Raw genomic sequence first — 21873 nt, forward strand, 5'->3', positions numbered from 1 at the left:
AGGTAGCAAAATGTAGACAGACGCTCCAATGAGCCACTTTGGCCGTACTGCCTGATGAATTAGTGAGAAGTAAACATGGCTCATGTCTACCGTGTTTGTGAAAAATGCCATAGAGTGGATAATTTTTTTTTTTTTTTTTTTTTTGTGCCTCTGGAGATAAAACAGGGAATGCTGCTGTAGTTTGATAGACTTATGTAACATGAAAATGAGTTCTTGGTCATTGTTGAATTAATTTGAAGATATCAAAGATAATATAATTTAAATATGGCAGACACTCTGATTGTTGTTGGAACTGGCTGTTACTTAAAATGTGGTGAAGGTGTGCAGCACCCCTCAGCAAAAATATGTTCCCATGTGCATGCCAGCCCAGCCTCCAAACTGATTCCAGCATCCTTGGCTTTCTCTGTCATGCAGCAAACACAGTGTGTTTGGATCTGGGCTGATCTCTGCACGTCCCCCGTCATCGTCAGTGTCTCCTCTCTCTCCTCTCTGTCTCTCAGCTGCTCGTGCTTCGTTGCTTTCTGTTCTCATGCCTGTGTTCTCGTCTCCTGCAGAGCTGTCCGTGTTCTTCCATCTGTGTCGGGGCCTTCACTCATACCTGCCTACCTGCATGCCAGAGATTTGTTGAATGAGTGTTCTTGTTGATCTGAGCGTGTGAGGATGATGAAGCAGAGAGGAATGATTTAGGTGTAAATGTGCGCAAGTGAATACGCTGTGAGGATTCTCAGTGCTACTTCCATGAGGCTGGATGATCTGGTGTTTTCTTAAACATCTGTCTGTGGATTTGTATATTTTTTTAAATAAAGCCAGGGCAGCAGCCTTGATGGATCTAGCACTGATTTAGCCTGATGTGGTTTACATGTCCAGGTCCGAAACTTGTAGCTCCATCAGCTCTGTCCTGCAGTCAGAGCATGAGCACTCAGGATAACGCCCATGGAGTTACCTGCATGGCTGGATCAAGTGTTATAAAGCTGCAGGCGTAGAGGAGTTTGTGCAGCCTGGAATGTTCCATGTTCAGGGGTTGAGGGGTGACGAGGGTGGATCATACTGACCCTTCTGTTCCCTTTTTTTACATTTTAAAAGCAAATACAGACGCATGGAAGGCATGGCCGTTTGCCATCATCCATTTGATTTGTTTTCTTCTGTATTTATTTATTTATTTCTCTGCAAAAGTGATTTTCAATTCTTGTACTTTAAACCATGGGAGATTTTTGAAGGACTTCTTTTTGACACTAGCAAAAAAGAAACCTGCGAATTCTAGGATGAGACCAGACTGCGGTGCAGGGAAATAGAAATGAAATTAAACAAAGGCAGTCTTTGAGGGGAGCGCTGAAACTCAAACGGGAAAACAGAGGGCATTATTATGAGAAAGAGTAAAAGACACATATTTGATTAAGTATTTCAGAAAATGTCCCCTTAATGGGGACTAGACCATTATGATAGAAGGTCAGATTTAACCCTAGGGCTTTTGATTGCCCTGTAAACTTAATTCAAAGTAAACATCTTGGATTAGGAGGGTTTTACTAATGCAGGTGTGTGTTTAATAATGTTGGAGTACGGTTGGTTTTCGTAGATCCCATCCACACATAAACACACCAACACAGAGCCTCTGACCCTTATCTCTTGGCATTCACAAACTGGACAATCAAAGGAAACACCTCTCCCTCTCTCTCCTTCCTCGCCTCGCTGCTCTCTCTCTCTCTCTCTCTCTCTCTCTCTCTCTCTCTCTCTCAGACCATCAGCGACAGCAGCCCCATGAAGCGCTCAGCCTCATCTCTGGGCCACAGCAGGTCTGGGCGAGGACACCGAGACAAAGGTGGACCGGACGACTACAACATGGAGCGTGTGCCTGAGGAAGGGAGATCCTCCAGACACGGACACCGACGAAAAGAGCGGAGTCATCGGGCGTCTGAAAGGTCCCTCTGTCGATACACGGAGGCTGACACAGGTAGGAAAAAAAAAAAACACAAAACAGGTACTGCTTTGAGGGATGCTTCATTGAAAGGCATGCATGCTCTTAACCCCTCCATCAAATAACAAATCCACATCTCTTCACCATCAGGCCTGGGCACAGACCTGAGTACCACCACACAGTCAGGCGACCTCAAAGACAAGGATCGGGACAGGGACCGTGGCCGGTCCAAAGACCGTAAGCACCACCATCATCATCACCACCACCACGGCTCTGTGGACAAAGAGCGCTATGTAGCAGAGCGGGGCGGCGAGTATGGACACAGGCACTCCCGCGACAGAGAGCACGACCGGGAGAGGGAGAGAGAGAGGGACCGACGCTGGTCTCGATCGCCCAGCGAGGGCAGAGAGTGCCTGACACACAGACAGGTGGGCTTCTGGGAACTTGTGTGCATGAGGTTTTGGCTTGTCCTGAGAATAATTCAGCTTTAAAAACTTATAGCTAATACAAATGTAAATATGTTTTAACTACATGCACACAAACTTCATGTTTGTTGGTATGACCATGTAAAAATCTGATGTTTGTGAAACTACTGCTGTAAATCTCTGTTCCACAACCAAACAAATATACATACTCATGTATATTTGCGTACCTGACCTTCGTCCCCACACACCCTCCCTGAATGCTTCAGGCTTCAGTGTTTACCCACAGATCCCCACACAATCCAACACTATGTCATCTACTCCTGAATTCAAAACCGTCTGTTATCCTCAGTGTTCAGCCTGATTTGTCAAATGCCCTCTATGTTAAAACTCGAAGATCTTACAAAGCAATGTGAACTTAAAGTTAAAGATTGCTACTTCAATCTGAATTTTGATGTTTGGGTTCTTGAACAAGTTTTGCACACAGAGCTCTTTAAGATCAGAATAAAACCAAGCTCTTTTGAATTAGGATGGGCCACATTAACACAAAAACGAACTGCTGAAAACTGAACTGATGTCCGTTTTAAAACATTAAGATAAAAATATTTTCATAACTGCTGCCCTCAAAAGGCTGTTGTGTCCGTATAAGGCCAGTAGTTGGTGATGTGATAATGTAATGACACAGCATGCACATATGCAGATACTCCTCCTCCAGAGTGGTGAGATGTGAACAAACAAAATGATCATGAGGCAAGGTCGCTACTTAAGTACAACTAACATAATGTAACGTTCAAGAAATATTGGTCAGGAGTGAGCAGCACAAACAGAACTCAGGAGTCCGTTGTCATTGTAGTCTTCCTACCACAGATCCTCAAATAAAGACCGGTAGTCAATTAACGGCCTGTATTACAGCCGAGGCTGTGATGGGCATGAGCAAATGGAGATCACTCCCTTATAAAGGATGCAATACTATCAAGGGTGAGCATTTTGATTCCTGTGCATATCCATTTTCAATCTTGCAACTTTTCTTGACTTTTTGGTAAAGATTGTCACATGATACTACTCAGCCAATCAAATCCATGTTTTTGCACAGAGGAGTAGTGCAGACAGGAAAATTCTCTATGGAATATCAGACCAACTCAGCAACATTTGAGGTAGTTTGCTCATGAATAAAGATTTAGAGAAAAAGAGGCTTTTTGGGCTCATAACTGTGACTGAAGCAGGGCTGAACGATTTTGGAAAATAATCTAATTGTGATTTTTTTTCCCCAATATTGCAATTGAGATTTGATATGCGATTATTCCTCAACTTTCTTTTATTCCTAAACAAGGGCTGAACAATTATTTAAAAGTGTCTAATTCTGATGATTTTGACTCGTATTGCAAATTGGATATGAATTACTGCATTGAAGGGATTTTGTCATTTGATAAGAAAAAAGTAAACAAATGAAGAAGGTAGGATTTTTTTGTAGACCATTCTAAAAAATGGCACCTGAATGATTGCATGATACGTCATGCATAACATCTCTGCTGCAAAATAAAAAGTTTAAAACTGGAACTTTGACACAAATTTCAGGTCAAAGAAATATTGCACCTTGTGTGATTGGAAAATTGCAGCAGGCCATATTGCAATTGAATCTAATTTTTGATTAATTGGCCAACCTTAGACTGAAGTAAGGCATCTAATCACAAGAATGCCAACCTGAGGGGTTATTAGGTGGGTTTGATTGACATAACCCTGGTCGTGCTCTGGGTGTCCTTGCCTATTACCACAGGCACGGGAAAATCAGTTGAAAAAATAACAAACCCCACACCTTTATGGCAGATTAAGGGTGGATTTGGTGAGTAAGCATGGCCTAGGGTACTGTCCTGGGGGAGCCCCTGGTCATGCTTTGGATGTCCCAAGGTCCTGGTAGTCTCTAGGCATGTCACCCCTCCAGCCCTGGGTTGTGCCACATCAGGCCCATGATGAATCCTTTTGCACATGATTGTTATTTTGATATTATTTACTTATGAAATAACCAGTCCATAACCAATAATTAAACATTTTATGGTAGTCGATTACTTTTGAAGTTAGATCATGATATTTTAACTAAAATAGGAACAATTTAAGATAATGTAAGATAAAGGTCTGACTCTGAATAATGAGCCTCCTTCATATAAAAGCCTGGTACCTTCAGAAATGTTGTAAATAAAGGCTCTGGTTATTATTTGAGGATTTATGGTACTCTACTCTCACACGTGGTTTTTGACTAGAATCCTAATGAGCATGTGTGTAGAGTCTGTGATTTCAGATGACATGAATATTATAAGATAGAGCCGGGCTCCCACAATGCTGCTGTTGTCCAATCAAACACAAGTCTACCGTTTTCAGCTGAAGTCGTTGTTGTGTAAATGTGGCTTTAGTCTCCATTTTTACCCTGTAACACATGTGTTGCTCCTGAAATCAACCCTTTACCCTTTTTTTCTCCTGTCGTGTTTTGTTTCCTTTCCTCTGCCTCTAACATGTTGCTTCTCCATGCATGTTTCTGCTTGAACTCCCATCTTTTTTATTCCCATCCTCACTATCTCTGTTACTTCATGACTCCTGTCTCTGCTCCACTTCACCGATGCTTCTACTCTTATTGTTGTTGGGCTTCCTGTTCCTGTCTTCTCTTGGCTTTTTGTCTGGACTGTGCCTCTTCTCTTCTTGTCTTGCTCTGTCTCTATTTTATTTTCATTTCTATCTTTCCCATCTTCTTTTTATTCTTCACGTTCTATTGTTGAATTTGTGGATCCTTCTTTTTATTTGCTTTATTTCACTTTTCTTTAACGCTCTATCTTTCCCATCATCTTTTTATTCTACGTGTTTTGTCGTTGAATTCGTGGTTCCTTCTTTTTATTTGCTTTATTTCACTTTTCGTGTAGGGCAGTAGTTCAGTCAGCGGAAGCCCCGTTCCCTCGACCTCGGGGACCAGTACGCCACGTCGAGGTCGAAGACAGTTGCCTCAGACCCCCGCGACCCCACGGCCCCATGTGACCTACTCCCCGGTGGTCCGTAAGGCCATGCCCACACCTCCTGGGGGCCCACAAGGCCGCCCCCCTGCCCCCGCCCCACGCCACTTTTCTCCTGAGCCTCCCCAAGGCCAAGGCCCACCCACTACTGGCCTCCATCATGGCGGACCTCGTCCGGGTCACCATCCTCCCCCTCGCTGGGGGGACACAGGTGGAGGAGGCAGCTCCATGGAGGGGGACGGCTGCTTCTACAACCAAGACTACCAGGACTATGAGCCCCACCATGAACCTCCTGCCTACGAGCAGAGCCCCATGCAGGGTGGGAACCCCCACCCACACGCGCTGGCCAACCACCCACTGCCGCCTCCCCCACAGCCACACAACCCTCACCCCCTCCCTCCCCCTCAGCAGCATCCCGTAAACAACCCCCACCCTCACCCTCCGCCTCACCAGCAGCCCAGCCGCACCTCACCGAGGACTGTCCACCATACGGCCCCACCCACCACCGCCCTCACCGGGCCGGCACAGGGCCAGATGCAGCCTGCCGCCCAGCGCCGCCTCCCCAACGGCTACCGCTCTTCTTCGCCTTCAACACATCTCCACGGACCGCCACACACCGGACCTCACAAGGTCCCACCTCCGGCTGGGCATCTGAGAGGGCCACGCAAGGGCCTGCACGAACCCTACGTCGAGACGGAGGCTGATGACTGGTGCTAGCCTCTGGGGAGGGGGAGGGGCTTACATAGGGAGAAGAAATGATTGATAGATGAAAAGAAGAAGACAGGGCGCTCTGAGCAAGGCCTGGGCAATATCGAGTTTATTAAACATATCTATATATTTTCAAACAAGATATACAAGACAAAAAATATTATTTATATTAAGAAAGCTTATTTTATTTTATTAAAAATGGATGTCAGACCCAGAATAAGATTGTTTACAGTAAGAACCACCAACAGAAATATACTTATCAACACAGGATATTCTATTTAGAAGTTTATTCTTTATAGAGAATTATTATTTTATTTTATTTTAGGAGGATTTCTACTGTCAGTGAAAATCAAGTAATATCAATACCTTTTTAATACCATAACAACAGGAGTCACAGACATCCAATATGGAGTAATTCATGCTTTCTTCATGTTTACAAGGTACTGATGTTTGAAATTTACTTAAAGGCCACAGTGATTAAGGAGGGGGGCAGCATGTGGTCCCCGGGCCACCAGTTGCCAACCCCTGATCCAGATTAATGAAGACTGGCTTCCTTTATTTGATACTTACTCAATCCTGGTTTTTAAGTCATGGTTGCTTTAATTTGATTATGGGGACGTGACAAACGTTTTAGAGAAGGAAATCTGGTCAACCTCAGCTTATGAAAACTCTGACAATATTTATGCACCAATTAAGCAGCATGCGTTTTTTGATCGTTTAAGTGAAAAATTGCTCAGTATCGGGTGTCTATGACTTGTATTTTTGTAGCAGTGGTATCAAAAAGGTTTCACTATGGTTTGATTTTGTCATATCAACGTTTATCACACTGGTTTATTTTTTACAGAAAAAAAAAATATATACAGATAAAAAAATATGGGGATATGATATTTGGTCCGTATTGCCCAGCCCTACTCGGAGCCAGAGCCCTGACTGCCAAGAGAAACCATGATTCTTTTGTTCTTCTCTGTTCAGTTTTTTTCCTCTCTTCCTCTGCGTGGTACGTCCCGGGAATGTTGGGCTTCATGGAGGACGGGTGTCAGGATGAAGGGATGAAATAAAAATGCTGAGGCAGCATCTGGAGAAACACGTGGTGCAAAGAGAGGACATACCACCTCCATGATCTGCGTGCATTGTTGTTGCATTCATCTCTGATGCCAAATAAGACTAACCTCAAAGCAAAGTTTTTAAGGATGCAAGCAGGAGGGCTGATGGACTTCAGAGAGTCTTTGTGTGTCTTAAATTATGCCTCTGGCAAAGAGCTACAGCCACTTACAAGATGTCAAGAGTTGCGACTCGACAAAAGACACTTCACAGTCAGAAACAAAAGAACGACCACTGCTTTTTTTTTTGCCTCTTGAAGCTGACTTTGCTCCAGTCAGCTTCAAAAAGAATCCAACCCTCCCAGCCACCAGGTGAATATTGATGAGTTTTATCATCTGTGTTTTTAAATTACAAACTAACAATCAGCCTCCGCCTGTATGAGGCGGGCGGCTTCGTGGGTGGGAGAGTTGGGAAGTGTCGTATGGGGTTGGCGAGTCCTTCGGTCCAAATCCAGAGGACGGGATGGGGGACAATGACCCCTGGTATCGGAGAACACCCCCCCTCCAAGGAACAATGTCACCAACCCTTGAGCGAAGACCACGAGGAGAAGAAACACAAAAAATTTTAAAAAAGTGGAGATGGGTTTCAGAAAAAAATACAAACCAGTAACTGTTTTCTGCAGTATTTCTTCTTCTACTCCTGCTTCTTCTTCCTCCTTCTCCTCTACTTCTTCAAAACATGAAGCTTGAATCTTCTGTTGCACCCCACACAGCTTCGCTTTTTAGACTGGCGGAGTTGTACACCCTGTTGAATCCTGCATGAATGATACAAAAAATAATAATACTAGCAACAATGAGAATCTACTGTATGCGGGGGGAAACTTTACTTGGTCATTTCTCTTGTGGTCTGTAGGGTTTCTCTCTCTTTCTGTTTCTCTTTCTCTCTCCTCTGTACGACATTCCTCTCTCTGCACCTTCACAAACACTCAAATCAAGCCACAGAGGGGATTGGATCTTTCGTTTATCTCTTTCTAGAAGGAGCAGAATGATTACTTTTTGCTTGCTTGTCTGTGTGTACCGTGCCAGATGCCTGCCACTGATACAGCTCGAATTGCACAGATTTTTTTGTGAGAGTAACTTTTTTATAACTGAAGTCAAAATGAACAATGAAATACTGGGAAGCAGGGTAAAGTGGTTCAAGGACGCCGAGTCCTTATTGGGTCCAACAAATCTGAAACATTTCAAAGTCTTCCAGGGTTTGGGGGTTAAAACAGAGACATCAGAGAGAAAGAGACCAAAAGAAAGGCACAGGAAGGAGAGAAACTCTTCATCTTTGTTTTCTTTGTTACGGACCGTAAAAAGATGATAAAATAACTCACGATGATCATGATGTCTGTGATTATGGGACAGATTCTCCATGATTGCTCTAATTTTCTGTTCTGTATGGATTTTTGTTTGTTTGTTTGTTTTTTTCTTGCTCAGTTGATCATTTTTCCAACCCTGAGGTGGAGCTCTGAACCACAGATGCATTCTGGGAGAATGAGTCTGCAGGAGGGCAGGCGTGAATCAGTAATTTCCAAAAGCAGACCAAGCAAAAGGCTTGTAGTTGACCCAAAAAATGAAAGCGTTAAAGGAACAGTCTGCCCTCCTGCACATGCTGAAGCTGAGTTCAACCACCAGTTGTGACCTTGTGGTGGCGCTGTGTGACAAACATTGTCCTCCTGACTTTTTGCATCTCTTCCTTTATTCTGAGGTCAGACTACAGGATATTCTGTATGTTAAATGGTCGCTGTGTCAAATAAGCAATTGAAGAACCATAAGAGAGGCAGGGCTGGATGACACCAGGAAAGCAGACTGTAAACCAACCTTAAAGCACTTTTCTATCCAAACATTAGGATCTGTGATCTGTTAGCTTGACGCTAATGCTAACAATGGTTACTCAGCTGGTTACTGAAGGGTTGTGTCTGCTTCTTCTTACCAGCAGAGGTGTTGTTATTCAGTCTCTATAGAGAATATCCACTTCTCAATCCCCTCTCTGAGGCCGGCAAAGACTACAAACAGTAATCTGAGTACACTAGTAAGTTGCTTTGTAAGACATTACCTCAACCTAGGCCACCCATAAGGGCGATAAACTGGAGAGCTTTCTGGGGCCCATGGAGGTCAGGAGAACCAGGTCTATTGGAAAACTGTGCTAACAGTATTTTATTACCTGAATAATAACCACTCTTATCAAAACAACTAACCTTGAATTTTATTTATTTATGCTGTAATATAGCCTTTTTCAAAATGAAAACCCCCTTTTCTTAAAATAAAATTAACTTTTATGAGTAAAGTTAAAAATGTGGGCAAAGTAATGTTAGATTTCAAAGTCAGGCCATGAAGTCAGGATGCCAGAAACTAAAACTGAGAAAACTTTCATGGAAAACAACTACAGAATTGTGAAAAGTGGCAAAAATGAAGTTGCAAAAACTTGCCAAGAAATGCAAAAATTTGTAAAGAAAAAAAACAGCTGCAGTAATTGTTGTTAGGTGGCAAAATTGGTTATGAGTGGCAAAAAACAGCAAAGATGGCCAACAAAATTGTGTATTAAGTTGCAAGAATGGCCAAAAAGCAGCATGATAGGTAAAAACTGGTAAAGAGAAGTGAGAAACATGGGCATAAAAGAGGCAAAAATGAGTGAAAGGCAATTTAAATGGGGAAAAAGCAAAAATGGGACAGAAATGCATAAAAGAAGAGGCAAAATGGGCATTAAATGGCAAAACAGTCAGAAAATAGGTGTAAAATGGCAATGGAGTGGCATGAAATGGCCAAAGGCAGCAAAAATGGGTTGAAAGTGTCAAAACAGTGGCAGAAATTGTTGCACACAGTTGCACAAATGGCCAAAAGGCAGAAAAAGGGTAAAAACTAGCAAAAAGAGGAGATAAACATGGGCAAAAAAGCAACTAAAATGGATGAAAAGTAATAAGGATGAGATCTGAACTTGAAAAAGGAGCAGTAAAAATTAGGGTAAAGTGGCAAAGCGCTGGCAACAATGGTTAAAAAGAGGTAAAAGGGTGTAGTTAAAGGGGAAAAAAAACAGCAAAAATTGGTTGAAAGTAGCAAAACAGTGGCAAAAATTGGCATTAAGTTGCAAAAATTTGGTTAAAAATGTAAAGAAAAAGTGTTGAAAATGGGTTAAAACGTAGCACAAAAATAATTCCAACAAAAGAACCCAGTGAAAGTTCGACACACTTTCAGATCCAAAATGAGGGAACTGTTAGCCAGAATGCTAGCACTAATGCTAATGATCCAACACGCATGCACCGATATGATCAATAAATCACAGTTGGGGAGGGCCCATTCTCTGGGTTTGTCAGGGGGCTGGTCTCTGGGTTTGTCAGGGGCCCGTTCTCTGGGTTTTTCAGGGGCCCGGCCACATCTGTGGGCATCCTTGGACAGAATCCCTTCATCAATAAATGAGAACGGACAAACTAGCTAGCACCACCAGCTGGAGGTTATGTACTTTCATGGCTCACAAACATAAACACATCTGGACGGCCTTCTCTACTGCCCAAGTCCAACGTTATTTTGAAGCAAACGCCGCTGTTTTCTCAGTGTTTCCAGAACTTTATCAACTAAAACTTTGGGTTTAGCTTGATTTGAAATAACTGCCTAGAAATCCTTGACTGTAGTGACTAGTGTGACCTCGAATATAAGATCTGACTTTATCGGTGCACCAAGAAAGCAGTTGAGCTCCTTCTCTCAGTGGTCCAGCACCTTGTCTGAGTTCACACAGTTCATCCGGGTTGGAGAAAAGACGTCCGAGTGTCTTTCTGTTCCTGGAAAGCATCTTTGTTGTGTGTATCACTCCTGTATATCTTTAATTTCTCTCTGTGTGTAACTCTGTGTGCCTCAAACTAACACTGGTCACTAACGCACACCACTGTCAGCCCCTACACCGTTCTGTTTGATTCCTTTTGACTCCGTCTTCTCCGTTCCTGGAGGTCCATCACATGTTGACCAGAGAATGCACCGAAAATAGAAAAGAAAAAACTGCCTATTAGTGTCTTTCCAACCTCAGTGGAATGTCACAGACGAGTATTTTTTCACATCACGACACTTAAATCAGAAAGCACACTAGGTATGTAGCTCTTGGTTGTGTTTGTGTGTCTGTGTGGGTTTAAAGCGTGTGCCTGTGAGTGTGTTTCTGATCAATTTTTATGATTCACTGCTTGCTTTGCTTTCTAATCTTTGTCTCCAGACCTTTTTTTAAAACCCTCGCGTGTTTGTGTGCGTGAAAACGTGGCATGAGAGAGCGCGTGTGAAAAACAGGCGAAATCCCGAACATTCACATCCATCTTTGTGTCAATGCTGCAGTGAAATCCACTAACACGCTGATTAACCACACAAAGTCTTCAAAAAGCAATGTAAAGCCGCTACTGAGAAAAAAGTTTTTTAAGTACAAAAGATTTAAAAAAAGAAAAAATATCTAGTTCCAGAAATGCATGTGCTATGTGCATGCCACACCGTGGGTTAACAGTCATCTTCAGGACATAAAAGAAAAAGCAGATTAATGAATTCAGAGGAATAAAAAAAGATATATAAATAGATAGATGTTTTTAAAAAGCAACGTTTTCTTTTTCCTTCTATTTTTGAGAACAAAAAAGGTTAAAAATGCAAAAAAAAAAAAAGTCTAAAGATGAAAAGAGACTTTGGTGAGTCTCGTTTGATTTCTTCTGTTACATGGGGTTGAGGCACAACACGACCATGTTCAGGACACCACAAAAAAAAGAACTGTTTTTAATGAAAAAATCCAAGAAAAGAAAGTACAGTTCAGACGATGGTGTATTCTCCCCTCTCCTTTCTGTGGGGGTCAGGGGCTGCAGCCAGCCTCCACCAGGATGGCCTTGGATCCCTTGATCGCCCACTCACTCTTTCTTTTTTCTCTCTCTCTAACTCTGTCTCTCTCACACTCTTATCTGTCACACTCTCAACCTGTCTCACCGCTATTTCTACCAGTGCATTTTGTAATTCCAAACAGAACTCTTCCTAAAGAATAAAATCCAGAGAGAATGCACACTGCTCCGTCTCTTTTCTTGTGCATGTCATTGGTTCACTCTTTTTTAACGCTCTGTGGGGTTCGTTTGTAGGGCGGCTCAGAGATCTGAAGAGGACCTGGATTTCAAGTGCAAACCCTCCAAAAATGGGGGGGGGGGGGGGCATGTATCGCATAAAGCAAATGCTTTAATTTGCTGGTACATATTTCCAGCTTTTAGCATTTTTTTCTCTTTGAATTCAACTTAATTCAAAAAAGAGTTTTGCCGTTATATTCATGAAATAACGACAATTCAAACACTACAGACTCACAAACATTTTGTAAATAATATAGAGAAAAAGGTCGTCCAATCTGTGTTTAATTCATGCTAAGATCTGTTTCAGAAGTAGTTATAAACTATGGCTTAAAAGCTTTGGCTGAAGCTAACATAGCTATGCAAACTATGTAATTAACATAACTACATAAGCCAATGTAGCTAAGTTAGCTTTATAAATGTGAACTTTTGCAAATGTAGCTAAGGCTGATATAGATAGCATACCTATGTAGCTTACATAGCTGCTTTTTTAGTTTAAAATTAGCTATGTGGCTATTATATTTTTTTTATCTATACCTAAGTTAGCTTTAGCCACATGATCTTGAGCCAGTGTACCTAAAACTAATCCAGATAAAATACAGATGTAGCTTACATAGCTGCTTGCAAGCTTAACTTACGTTAATTAAGTGGTTATGAAATTCTGTTATCTATCACTAAGTTAGCTTTAGCTATTTGAAATTTGGGAAACGTAGCTAAAGCTAACATAGATAACATACCTAGGCAGCTTACGTAGCTGCTTTGTGAACTTAACTTTAACTATGTTAGCTACATTGCTATGTAGTTTTGTCATAGCTAAGTTAGCTTTAGCAATTTGAAATTTAGGAAACGTAACCAAAGCAAACATAGATAACATACCTATGCAGCTTACATAGCTGCTTCATGAACTTAACTTTAACTTTGCTCGCTACATGGCTATGTAGTTTTGTTAGCTGGTTTGCATTGGGGGTCCCTGGAGGTCAGTAGAGATTTAGTCCATCATACATTAGAATCATGATAACTCCTCAACTGACCTGGAAATCGTTCTGGCAGCAGTGTGCCGTGTATCTTATGTCTGGGCCTTCAGTGCTGTCCTATAGCTATTAAATCGTCCTGTGATATCCTCATTCTGGTGTTACAGTGACAAGTTATTATCCAATGTGACAACCTGATATTCATAGTGATGCTAGAGCATTAAAGCTCCACACATAAAACTAAAAAACACTCACTGTAGAGACATAAAAACACACCAAAACCATCAAGGCAGTAGGCTTGTTACTATTATTTATAATCACAGGGTGCTGCTTCACTGATAGATATCACAGTCTAGTCTTTATTAAGAGTCTAATGAGCTCACTGTGGAGCGTTGTTTCCCTGTACACCTGTCTGTTCAGCAACAGATCCACTCACTTTCCCAAAAAGTTGTTTCTCTGTGCAAATTTCATCCAATCTAGACACAATTGTCTGATTTCACTCATACAGAGTGAGTGCTCAGGTTATGCACGGCCATCAGACCGTAAAGTGTGAGCAAAGAAATCATGCACGATGGATGTGTGTCATGAGAGAGTCAGTCACACAGTATGAACTGACATTCCAGCATATTTGTTAGAGAGTCATCTTGAAATCACACAGTGTTTGCCCCTCTTAAGACGTTAAGCACACAGCCATGAACATAAGCACTGTGGTTCTGATGTAGTCCGGTTCTCTCCTCTGGTCCAGCAAGGAGTTGCTTCCATGCTGAAACCGGCTCCTCTGGCCTAAAGCCAGTTCTTATGATAGGGAGAAACAAAGGACTAGTACTGTTAAGCACAGGCTCTGAACCAGCCCTAGGACCAGCTTGGTGAAGAAAGGGTATTAGTGCCAACCAAGACTTTACAGAATGGGACAAACATCAGAATGAGACTTAGCACGCACAATTCTGCAAATCCATCCACCATGTCCAAAAACACCAAATAATGCATTGAGAGCAGAACTAGGATGATATCCTTACTCATCAAAATACAAATGAGATCATTTAAATGTTATTTTTATTTAACATAAAGCCCTGACCTCCAGAGAGACTGCTGAGAGCGCCCCCCTCAGGCAGCTGGTACTGAGACGTTGTTCATCTGCAGAGTCCCCAGACACAAAACCAACAGGTTAAACCACAGTAGTAAACAACTAAGAGAAAACTATTTCACTCATTGGCAAGAATCGACCAGAAAACAAAGCTAACTGGAACACTATGGGGAATACGTAGTAGACTCTGTGATTGTTCCACAGCTGAGGAAATGTGTGACCAGTCTCAGTCAACACAACCTCGCCATCGAGACAGGAAAGATTTATTATACTTCTAAACTTTATGATTTTAAAGCTGCATTTGATGTTTTCATGGTCTTTTGGCCACAAGAGGGCAGTAAAGGCATACTGCTCTTGTGTTCAGTTAACGGTCTAAATTACTGTTACTGAATGATCCACTATCTACTCCATGCTTGATAACTGTGTCTGCCTTTAGTGATGGTAGTGTGGACTTAAGTTTTTTGTGTGGTAACAGCTGCCTGCTGTGGCTGTGAGAGGGTTAAAGAGAGTGTAAATGGAAATTTAAAGGACAGTGAATGATGCTGTGCACCGAAGAAGACCTGCAGGAACTCTGGGTGATGAATGGTTGATTTAACTCTGGGCAGTTTTTCATGATCCACTGAGTCACTGATCCATTTTTAGTCCTTTAAAGAAAAAACTCAATGGAGCTTTAAGTCGACAAATCTAATGGACCTTTGGAATAAACTGACACGAGTTGCTCTGAGCAAGTTCAGCCCTCTGTAAAATCTCAAAGATCTCAGATACTTGACTTTTATTTGGTTTTACAAAGACCAAAACATCCCAGTGGAAAAGGTCAGAGGACATGAATGTGTCAGCGCGTCATTCTTGTGTTTAAGGGAAAGCCCGAGGGACAAAAAAGAAGAGTAAAGAAAGTGTTTGTCTGACCTGATTTGATAAGGAGGTGAATGAGCGTTAGCATGACGTGTGTATTTTCACTGGCATGTCCAGACGGTTCCAGCCCCTCCTCCCGGCCTGTGTACACAGACTGGGTGCTCTGGTTTCAGCAGGAAGAATAAGCCCGGGGCCCCATGGGGCTCCCGGAGGCACTTCCCCCCACATTCCTTCTTCTGTTGTTAATACCCTCCCCCAAAACACGAGTGAATCCCCCGTCCGCCTGCAGCTCTGCAGTCTGTCTGCATTCCAAAACCTATGGACGTTTGGCTTAAAAATAATAAAAGTTTGGTTTTACTGCTTTTAAATACGTGAAAAACTGATAGAGATGAACCAAGACCACATCCTTAGACTAAAAGCAAGAACATACATCTAGATCTACTGATAACGAGTACAAAAATCTAAACTTAATGATACGTTTACGTTTCTGAAAGTCATTTTGTTTTATTCCTATCAGGTGTTCCCTCCTCCTCCTCCTCTTTACAGTTTAACTGGCAGTTTATTTTACTTTTATAATCCTGTTTTAAGTTAAAATGTCACCAAACTGCAGACACAATTCCAACTTTCCAACAGCTCAAATGAGGGGCTAACGCCACGCTGTGAAGGATATCAAGGACAGTATCCTCAGTTTTTATGAGTACTGGAGCTTAATATCAGCCCCAGTATCCATGCATCTTTTACAAATGAGACATAACTATGCAAGTGTTTTGCACATAGACTTTACGGTTTAAAAAGAGTCAAATCCACCCAAATCTGGATGAGCAAACACAACTGTAAACCAGCTAACGTCTATCTTCCAGGCTCAGTTGGTTGATGAGCTTTATCACACGCTGTCATTCATCAACAGTAACTGAAGTCTCTGTAACCTTTTGCCCCCTTTCTGCCAGAGCTGACCCATTCATCATTACAGTACTGAAGCCCCAATAAAAACCAGAGTCTTCAAGAGTCGGGGGATTCTGATTGTTCTCCTTTTACGGCCGGTCAGAGGCTCTAAACCTCCCCCATCACTCTTTTCTTTAGGCCCTGATCTCCTGAATTGTTCCTGCTTTTTGTCCTGCAAATGAGTGTGGGGGGAGGAAACTAACTTCTTCACACCCAGACCAGTTTCCTGTCAAACACTAATTTTCTCACTGCTGGTTTTGAATCCGAAGCAGATCAGCCATAAACACATCAGTTTAACTCAAAACGTAGTTGATCATCTAAAGTCAGACCCTGGAGCTTTGAAATACAGTCCAACTGCTGGCTGGACAACATGAGCATAGAAATAACTCCATATATATTTGATCTGAAAGGCAGACCATAACATTTATCTTGATATTTGGCTAAATGTTGATTTTATGTAAGCTGACACGCCAGATGGAGTTGTTTCACACATCCATCTGGAAAACCTCAGATAGACAGTGTTTGGAAAAGGGCACAGGATTTGGAAAAAACCTTGGAGGGTGATTGGATGAACGTTCTGTCTGTCCCATCTCTACGGGCCAATCAGAGCAACAAAACATGTGATGTTGTCTCAGCTACCGAGGAATAAACTCCATGGAGAACTGCACAACGGGGACCATGGTGACTGTACACACGCCAGTACACAACTTTTGGACGTTTTTGAAAAGAAAACAACTCACTGCTGTTCTTTGTTCTTCTTTTATTGAAGAAATGTCGTCAAGTTCTGATAAAAATGGCACTTTAGCAGCATCCATGCTAATCTTTTCTGCCATAATTGCACCGCCCTCTTGCTGCTGCTTGATTACGTCACGACTCTGCAACGCCTGAAAGAACTGCCCCTCGTTGCTTATTGGTCCTGTCACTTTCTAACTGGGCCCAAACGGTTCAGATGGGAGCTTTGCAAGATGGATTCGCCAGTGAGAAACACGGAAACAGGCGTATCCATCCGCTATGCAAGGTTAGATTTTATGAGGTCTGGCTGTTAAATAATGAGACTACTCTTATGAGGATGAAACCACATGGTTCAAATCACACTGTTATAAATAAAGGTTGTGTATTCATGGACAACTGCTGTAAGTTTCCAATCAGTGGCGTCTTTAGTTCACTGCTAGCTACTGAGTGACGTGCATGGGTTTTGCAAAGGCGCTGGAAATGGCTAGAAGCAGCTGGAAGCAGCTGAATCTTTTGGTCCATGACTCAGGACAAGAATAACATCAGAAATGGCCTCCATTGATAAACGTCAGAACATGACAAAGTGTGTGCCAAACACCATCAAACTTGTGGAGACATGTTGGGCCAAATTAAAGGAAACCCACATTTTTAGAAGGAGAGATAACATGCAACGAAAGTTTGATCCTCCAATACTGAGACAAACAGCATTCAGTGCATCAGAAACACCATCATCACCAAAGATGAAGAATGCACCACAACGACAGTCCAAATTCAAGGCCTTGTTGGTTGTTTTCTTTGACAATGACAGGATCATTTTGGAGGAGTTGGTTCAGAAAGGTCGATGGTGAATCAACACTTTTACAAACAGGTTCTAGAAAAACAGAGAAAAAGTGAAGAAAGAGAGCACAGCTGTGGAGGAATGGTTTCCTTCTTCATCAGGACAACGCTCCAGCTCAGACTGAGCTCTCGGTAAAGAGAAAAACTAAATCCAGTGATGATCACCCTTCCTATTCACCTGATCTACCACCGTGGGACTTTTTCCTTTTCCTAAGACCAGATCTGAGCTCAAAGGGCCATTTAGAGCAGGGGTGTCAAACTCAAGGCCCGGAGGCCAAATCCGGCCTGTGGAACAGTTAAATCAGGCCTGCAAGATCACAATATTTCTGTTGGAACTGGTTCATCAGTATAAAGGTTTCCTCAAGTATAAAAATGTAAACTTATCCTTAATGATTTAAGATATCCTTGTTAAGTCATAAAATCTGAAAAAGTAAGAAGTAAAACTAATTAGATAAAAAAGTCAGGAATGTTGGAAAATAAATTGTTTTGTGTTTTAATTTCATATTTATAATTTTGCATCTATCAATAAGGACTCAAACTGAGGATTTTTACTTTTCATTCCATACTTTGAGCATTTCAACTCAGAATTTTGACTTCTTATATAATATTATGAGCTTTTAGATTCCTAGTTTAAATTTTGAGTCATGTTTTGACCTTTTTAACTAGTTATTGAGTATTTTATCTCAGATTTTCAACTCCTTACTTTGACTTCATAATCCCATAGTTAATAATTTTTCAATTTCATGTTTTGACCTTTTTAACTAATACATTTACATTTCTCAGATTTTGAGCCTTTAAACTCATCTTTTTAACTTTTTTAACCTCAAATCATTTATCACCGGTCCAAAGTTGTTGGGTTTTTTTTCATGTTTTATTACTGGTGAAATGAGGTTGACAGTTTATGGTTAAAATGTTGAGCCTGTTAGGCCCTGAGGTTAGACCTCAATCCAGAATCCGGCCCCTGCTGTGGTTGAGGTTGACCCCCCTGGTTTAGAGTCTGTGTCAGAAGTACAGAACCACAGAGGTTCAAAGACAGAAGACCGACAGCACTGATCTGATCAGTGAAGACCTGAATGCAGCGGTGTGATGATGCAGAAGGAGAAAGACACTGAAAAATGTTTATGATAAATACAATAGTATGACAGCACTAGTCACTATTTTTAATAGCCATACATATATAGATGAAGTTTTTATCTGAATGCTGGTTTTATTGTTAATGCTGGTATTTAGTTTAAATTGAGTCTTAGAATGAAATGCCTTTGTTTTTACCAATATTTAGTCATTTTCACTCTGAAGGGTTTTTTCTGGTTTTATTCAATGAAATTCCCCACATTTAAGTCTTTTCTGTTAATGAAAACATATTTTTTAACCTTTTAAATCACCATAATGTAAAATAAATGTAAATAGCTGCAATCTTTGCAGATTAGTGATTATATGCTCAGGAGAGAAATATCCTGGATCTAGAATGTTCAACAGTCCAGCACTAATGTTTTAGTCTAGTTTTAGTTTCCTTTATGAAAACTAAAGACATTTTTCATCTGAGCTTTTATTATCGGACTACTTTTAGATAATCTTAATCTGGGCTCCTTCACAGAATAAAGGCAGCTGCCTTACAAGTGAAGTCTTTCAATGACAACACACAACCATTTTCATGCTGTTTTCATTTGCATGGTGATCCAAGGTTAACATCCTGATTAATTGTGAATGGGAGCATGAAATATTGGTTGAAAACCCTTATAGGGATATTTCACTACATTTGAAGTTGGGCCGTACGAGATACGTAGCGTAGTAGTGGCATTCTGCTGCATTCCATTTACCTTAGGAAGTTACAAAAGACTTTTATTCGTCTGCACAAACGGATTTCCAAGTTTTTTGCGTTCCATTTGTCATATCCACGATAAGTTTGGAAACAAAACAATGCTGGCTCAACTACTGAAAACTTATGCCGCATTTTATTTTTTACCCAGAAAGCCTCTGTGTTTTCGTCACTATTTTGCAGAGCAGGCTTTGGCTATAGGAGACATGTTCTTGTATTGCAAAATTGTGACAAAAACACAAAGGCTTTCTGGGTAAAAAAACAAAAAAAAAAAGCTTACATTTTCAAAGGTGCATACATTTGAGCTAACATTTTTATTGTGGCCCATTTAAACCCTAAACTCCATGAAGAAACTGTACCTTTCTGTTACGCTCACTGGAGGCTAATGCTACCTCATATGTCCTCACTTCAAAAATACTGAAATAGCCCTTTAACTGATTGGATAAAAACTCTGCATATTTTTGAGGGTTGTTTTAATCTTAAATGGTTATAAATGATCTATACTGTTTAAGCTGAATGTTTAAAAACTATACCTAAATAAATGGCACAGAGACTCTTAGAATGCCCATGCTGATGCTGACTAGTTTGCTTTAATATATCATAAATACATATAAATGTCTCTCTGATTAAAAATATAAAGTCTGGATTTTAACTAAACATCTCTAACTGATCATCTGGGATGAAGGAAATGACTGTTCCACGGCTTTATGTGTCAGGTTAAAGAAATGACTCCAAAGTCAGATTATTACAGAAAAAGTTTAATAAATACTGAGGTAGTTGTAGTCATTGTATGGTTTACACTCGATTTCAATCAGAAAAGTTTGCTCAAAGTCTCAACACTCTGAAATGTTGGTTGTGCTGCCTGGAGCACATACTCTGCTGGTCCAAAGTTCATGAGGCAGCTTAGGCCCCATCCGGATCAACCAACTCTTTCAGTTCCGCCTTTGGCCAGCTGCAGTCAGTCCCGGTAATGAGGGAGGCCAACAACTAGGCCAAAAGTCACCGAGGTGCGTCTGATAACATGCTCCGGCGTGTTCGCAGCCATGTCCTGGTCTCTAATGGACCCGGATCTCGACTGTTCATCCAAACATCCTGAGACAGGGGCGTCCAGGATCCCTAGTCTTAACTCTCCAAATCTTTCAGGGTCTCAACACGCTGCGATGACTCTGTGGAGAAGTACGGGTGCCGTGGGGGCCCCCAGCTCACTGCCGCAGTTCACATAGTCCATGAGAACAGAACTCACAATGAGTGGCTGTGGACAGAGTCCCTGCTCCAGTCTGGCCTTCTTACAGGGTAGAAAGTCCGGCTCCACGGCTGCTTTTCCTCGGCGTTTCCTCGAGTGGTGCGTGGAAACTGTTGGACACACATTCTCCTTGTGTTCAGTGTGTGCGTCAGGACGCGGCTCCGCGGGGGACCCAGCGGTCTGCTCCCCGTGGACAGGAGCCTGTGGTTCAGTCTGCGGCTGTGTGGTCTCTTCCTCCTTGGGTATTTGAGGGTCACTCTCGCACACGGGGCTCTCTTCAGTCGCCTGGGCCGCGTGGTAAATGTCCCGAGCGGATTTCATCACCATGGTGAGGAGCAGGCTCCGGTGGAGACGCAGACCTCCTCTCTGAGTGCGCGAGCTGTACAGTTTCCCCAAAGCCACGACCATGATCCTCTTGGCCTCTGCGCTCACCTCCATGTCAGCAGGTTTCCAAAAAAGTCCGGACAAACAAAATAACAAACAAACAGGAGTAGAAATGTTTGACTGTGGTCTGCCCCCTATGACTTCTTCCACAGACACAATACAGGCAGGCGGCAGGACAACTACTTATTACCTCGGTGACGTCACGCACCCAGCGTCATATGAGAGTAGCCCCGCCCCACGGGCTGCTATTTCAACACAGTCCTGGAACAACTGGTCAGACAGCTGAGAGTAGAGTAGTTTGACTTTTCTCTGTGGCTGTGCAGAGAAACTTCAGAGTTCTTCATAAGCTGGACCTTCATCATCATCAGAAGCATTAAAATCAGGACTTTAGGTGATAGCTGGACCTTCATCATCATCAGAAGCATTAAAATCAGGACTTTAGGTGATAGCTGGACCTTCATCATCATCAGAAGCATTAAAATCAGGACTTTAGGTGATAGCTGGACCTTCATCATCATCAGAAACATTTAACTCAGGACTTTAGGTGATAGCTGGACCTTCATCATCATCAGAAGCATTAAAATCAGGACTTTAGGTGATAGCTGGACCTTCATCATCATCAGAAGCATTAAAATCAGGACTTTAGGTGATAGCTGGACCTTCATCATCATCAGAAACATTAAAATCAGGACTTTAGGTGATAGCTGGACCTTCATCATCATCAGAAGCATTAAAATCAGGACTTTAGGTGATAGCTGGACCTTCATCATCATCAGAAGCATTAAAATCAGGACTTTAGGTGATAGCTGGACCTTCATCATCATCAGAA

General features: G+C 42.0%; 2 protein-coding genes across 2 annotated transcripts in view; one reads left to right on the forward strand and one right to left on the reverse strand.

Moving 5' to 3' along the window:
• Positions 1-12090, forward strand: part of cacna1aa (calcium channel, voltage-dependent, P/Q type, alpha 1A subunit, a) — a 145441-nt gene extending 133351 nt beyond the window's left edge. The window contains exons 44-46 of the mRNA XM_041778582.1: positions 1735-1948; positions 2063-2340; positions 5241-12090. Of these exons, the coding sequence (XP_041634516.1) occupies positions 1735-1948; positions 2063-2340; positions 5241-6044 (1296 nt within the window). The 3' untranslated portion in view covers positions 6045-12090. The remainder of the gene's footprint in view (positions 1-1734; positions 1949-2062; positions 2341-5240) is intronic.
• An 8069-nt stretch (positions 12091-20159) lies between these two features.
• Positions 20160-21216, reverse strand: ier2a (immediate early response 2a). Its single transcript, XM_041816870.1, has one exon. The coding sequence runs from the start codon at positions 21096-21098 to the stop codon at positions 20565-20567; it is 534 nt and encodes a 177-aa protein (XP_041672804.1). The 5' UTR covers positions 21099-21216; the 3' UTR covers positions 20160-20564.
• Positions 21217-21873: the final 657 nt, after the last annotated feature.

The sequence above is a fragment of the Cheilinus undulatus genome, linkage group 21 (genome assembly GCF_018320785.1).
Source record: "Cheilinus undulatus linkage group 21, ASM1832078v1, whole genome shotgun sequence".
Lineage (NCBI taxonomy): Eukaryota > Metazoa > Chordata > Actinopteri > Labriformes > Labridae > Cheilinus > Cheilinus undulatus.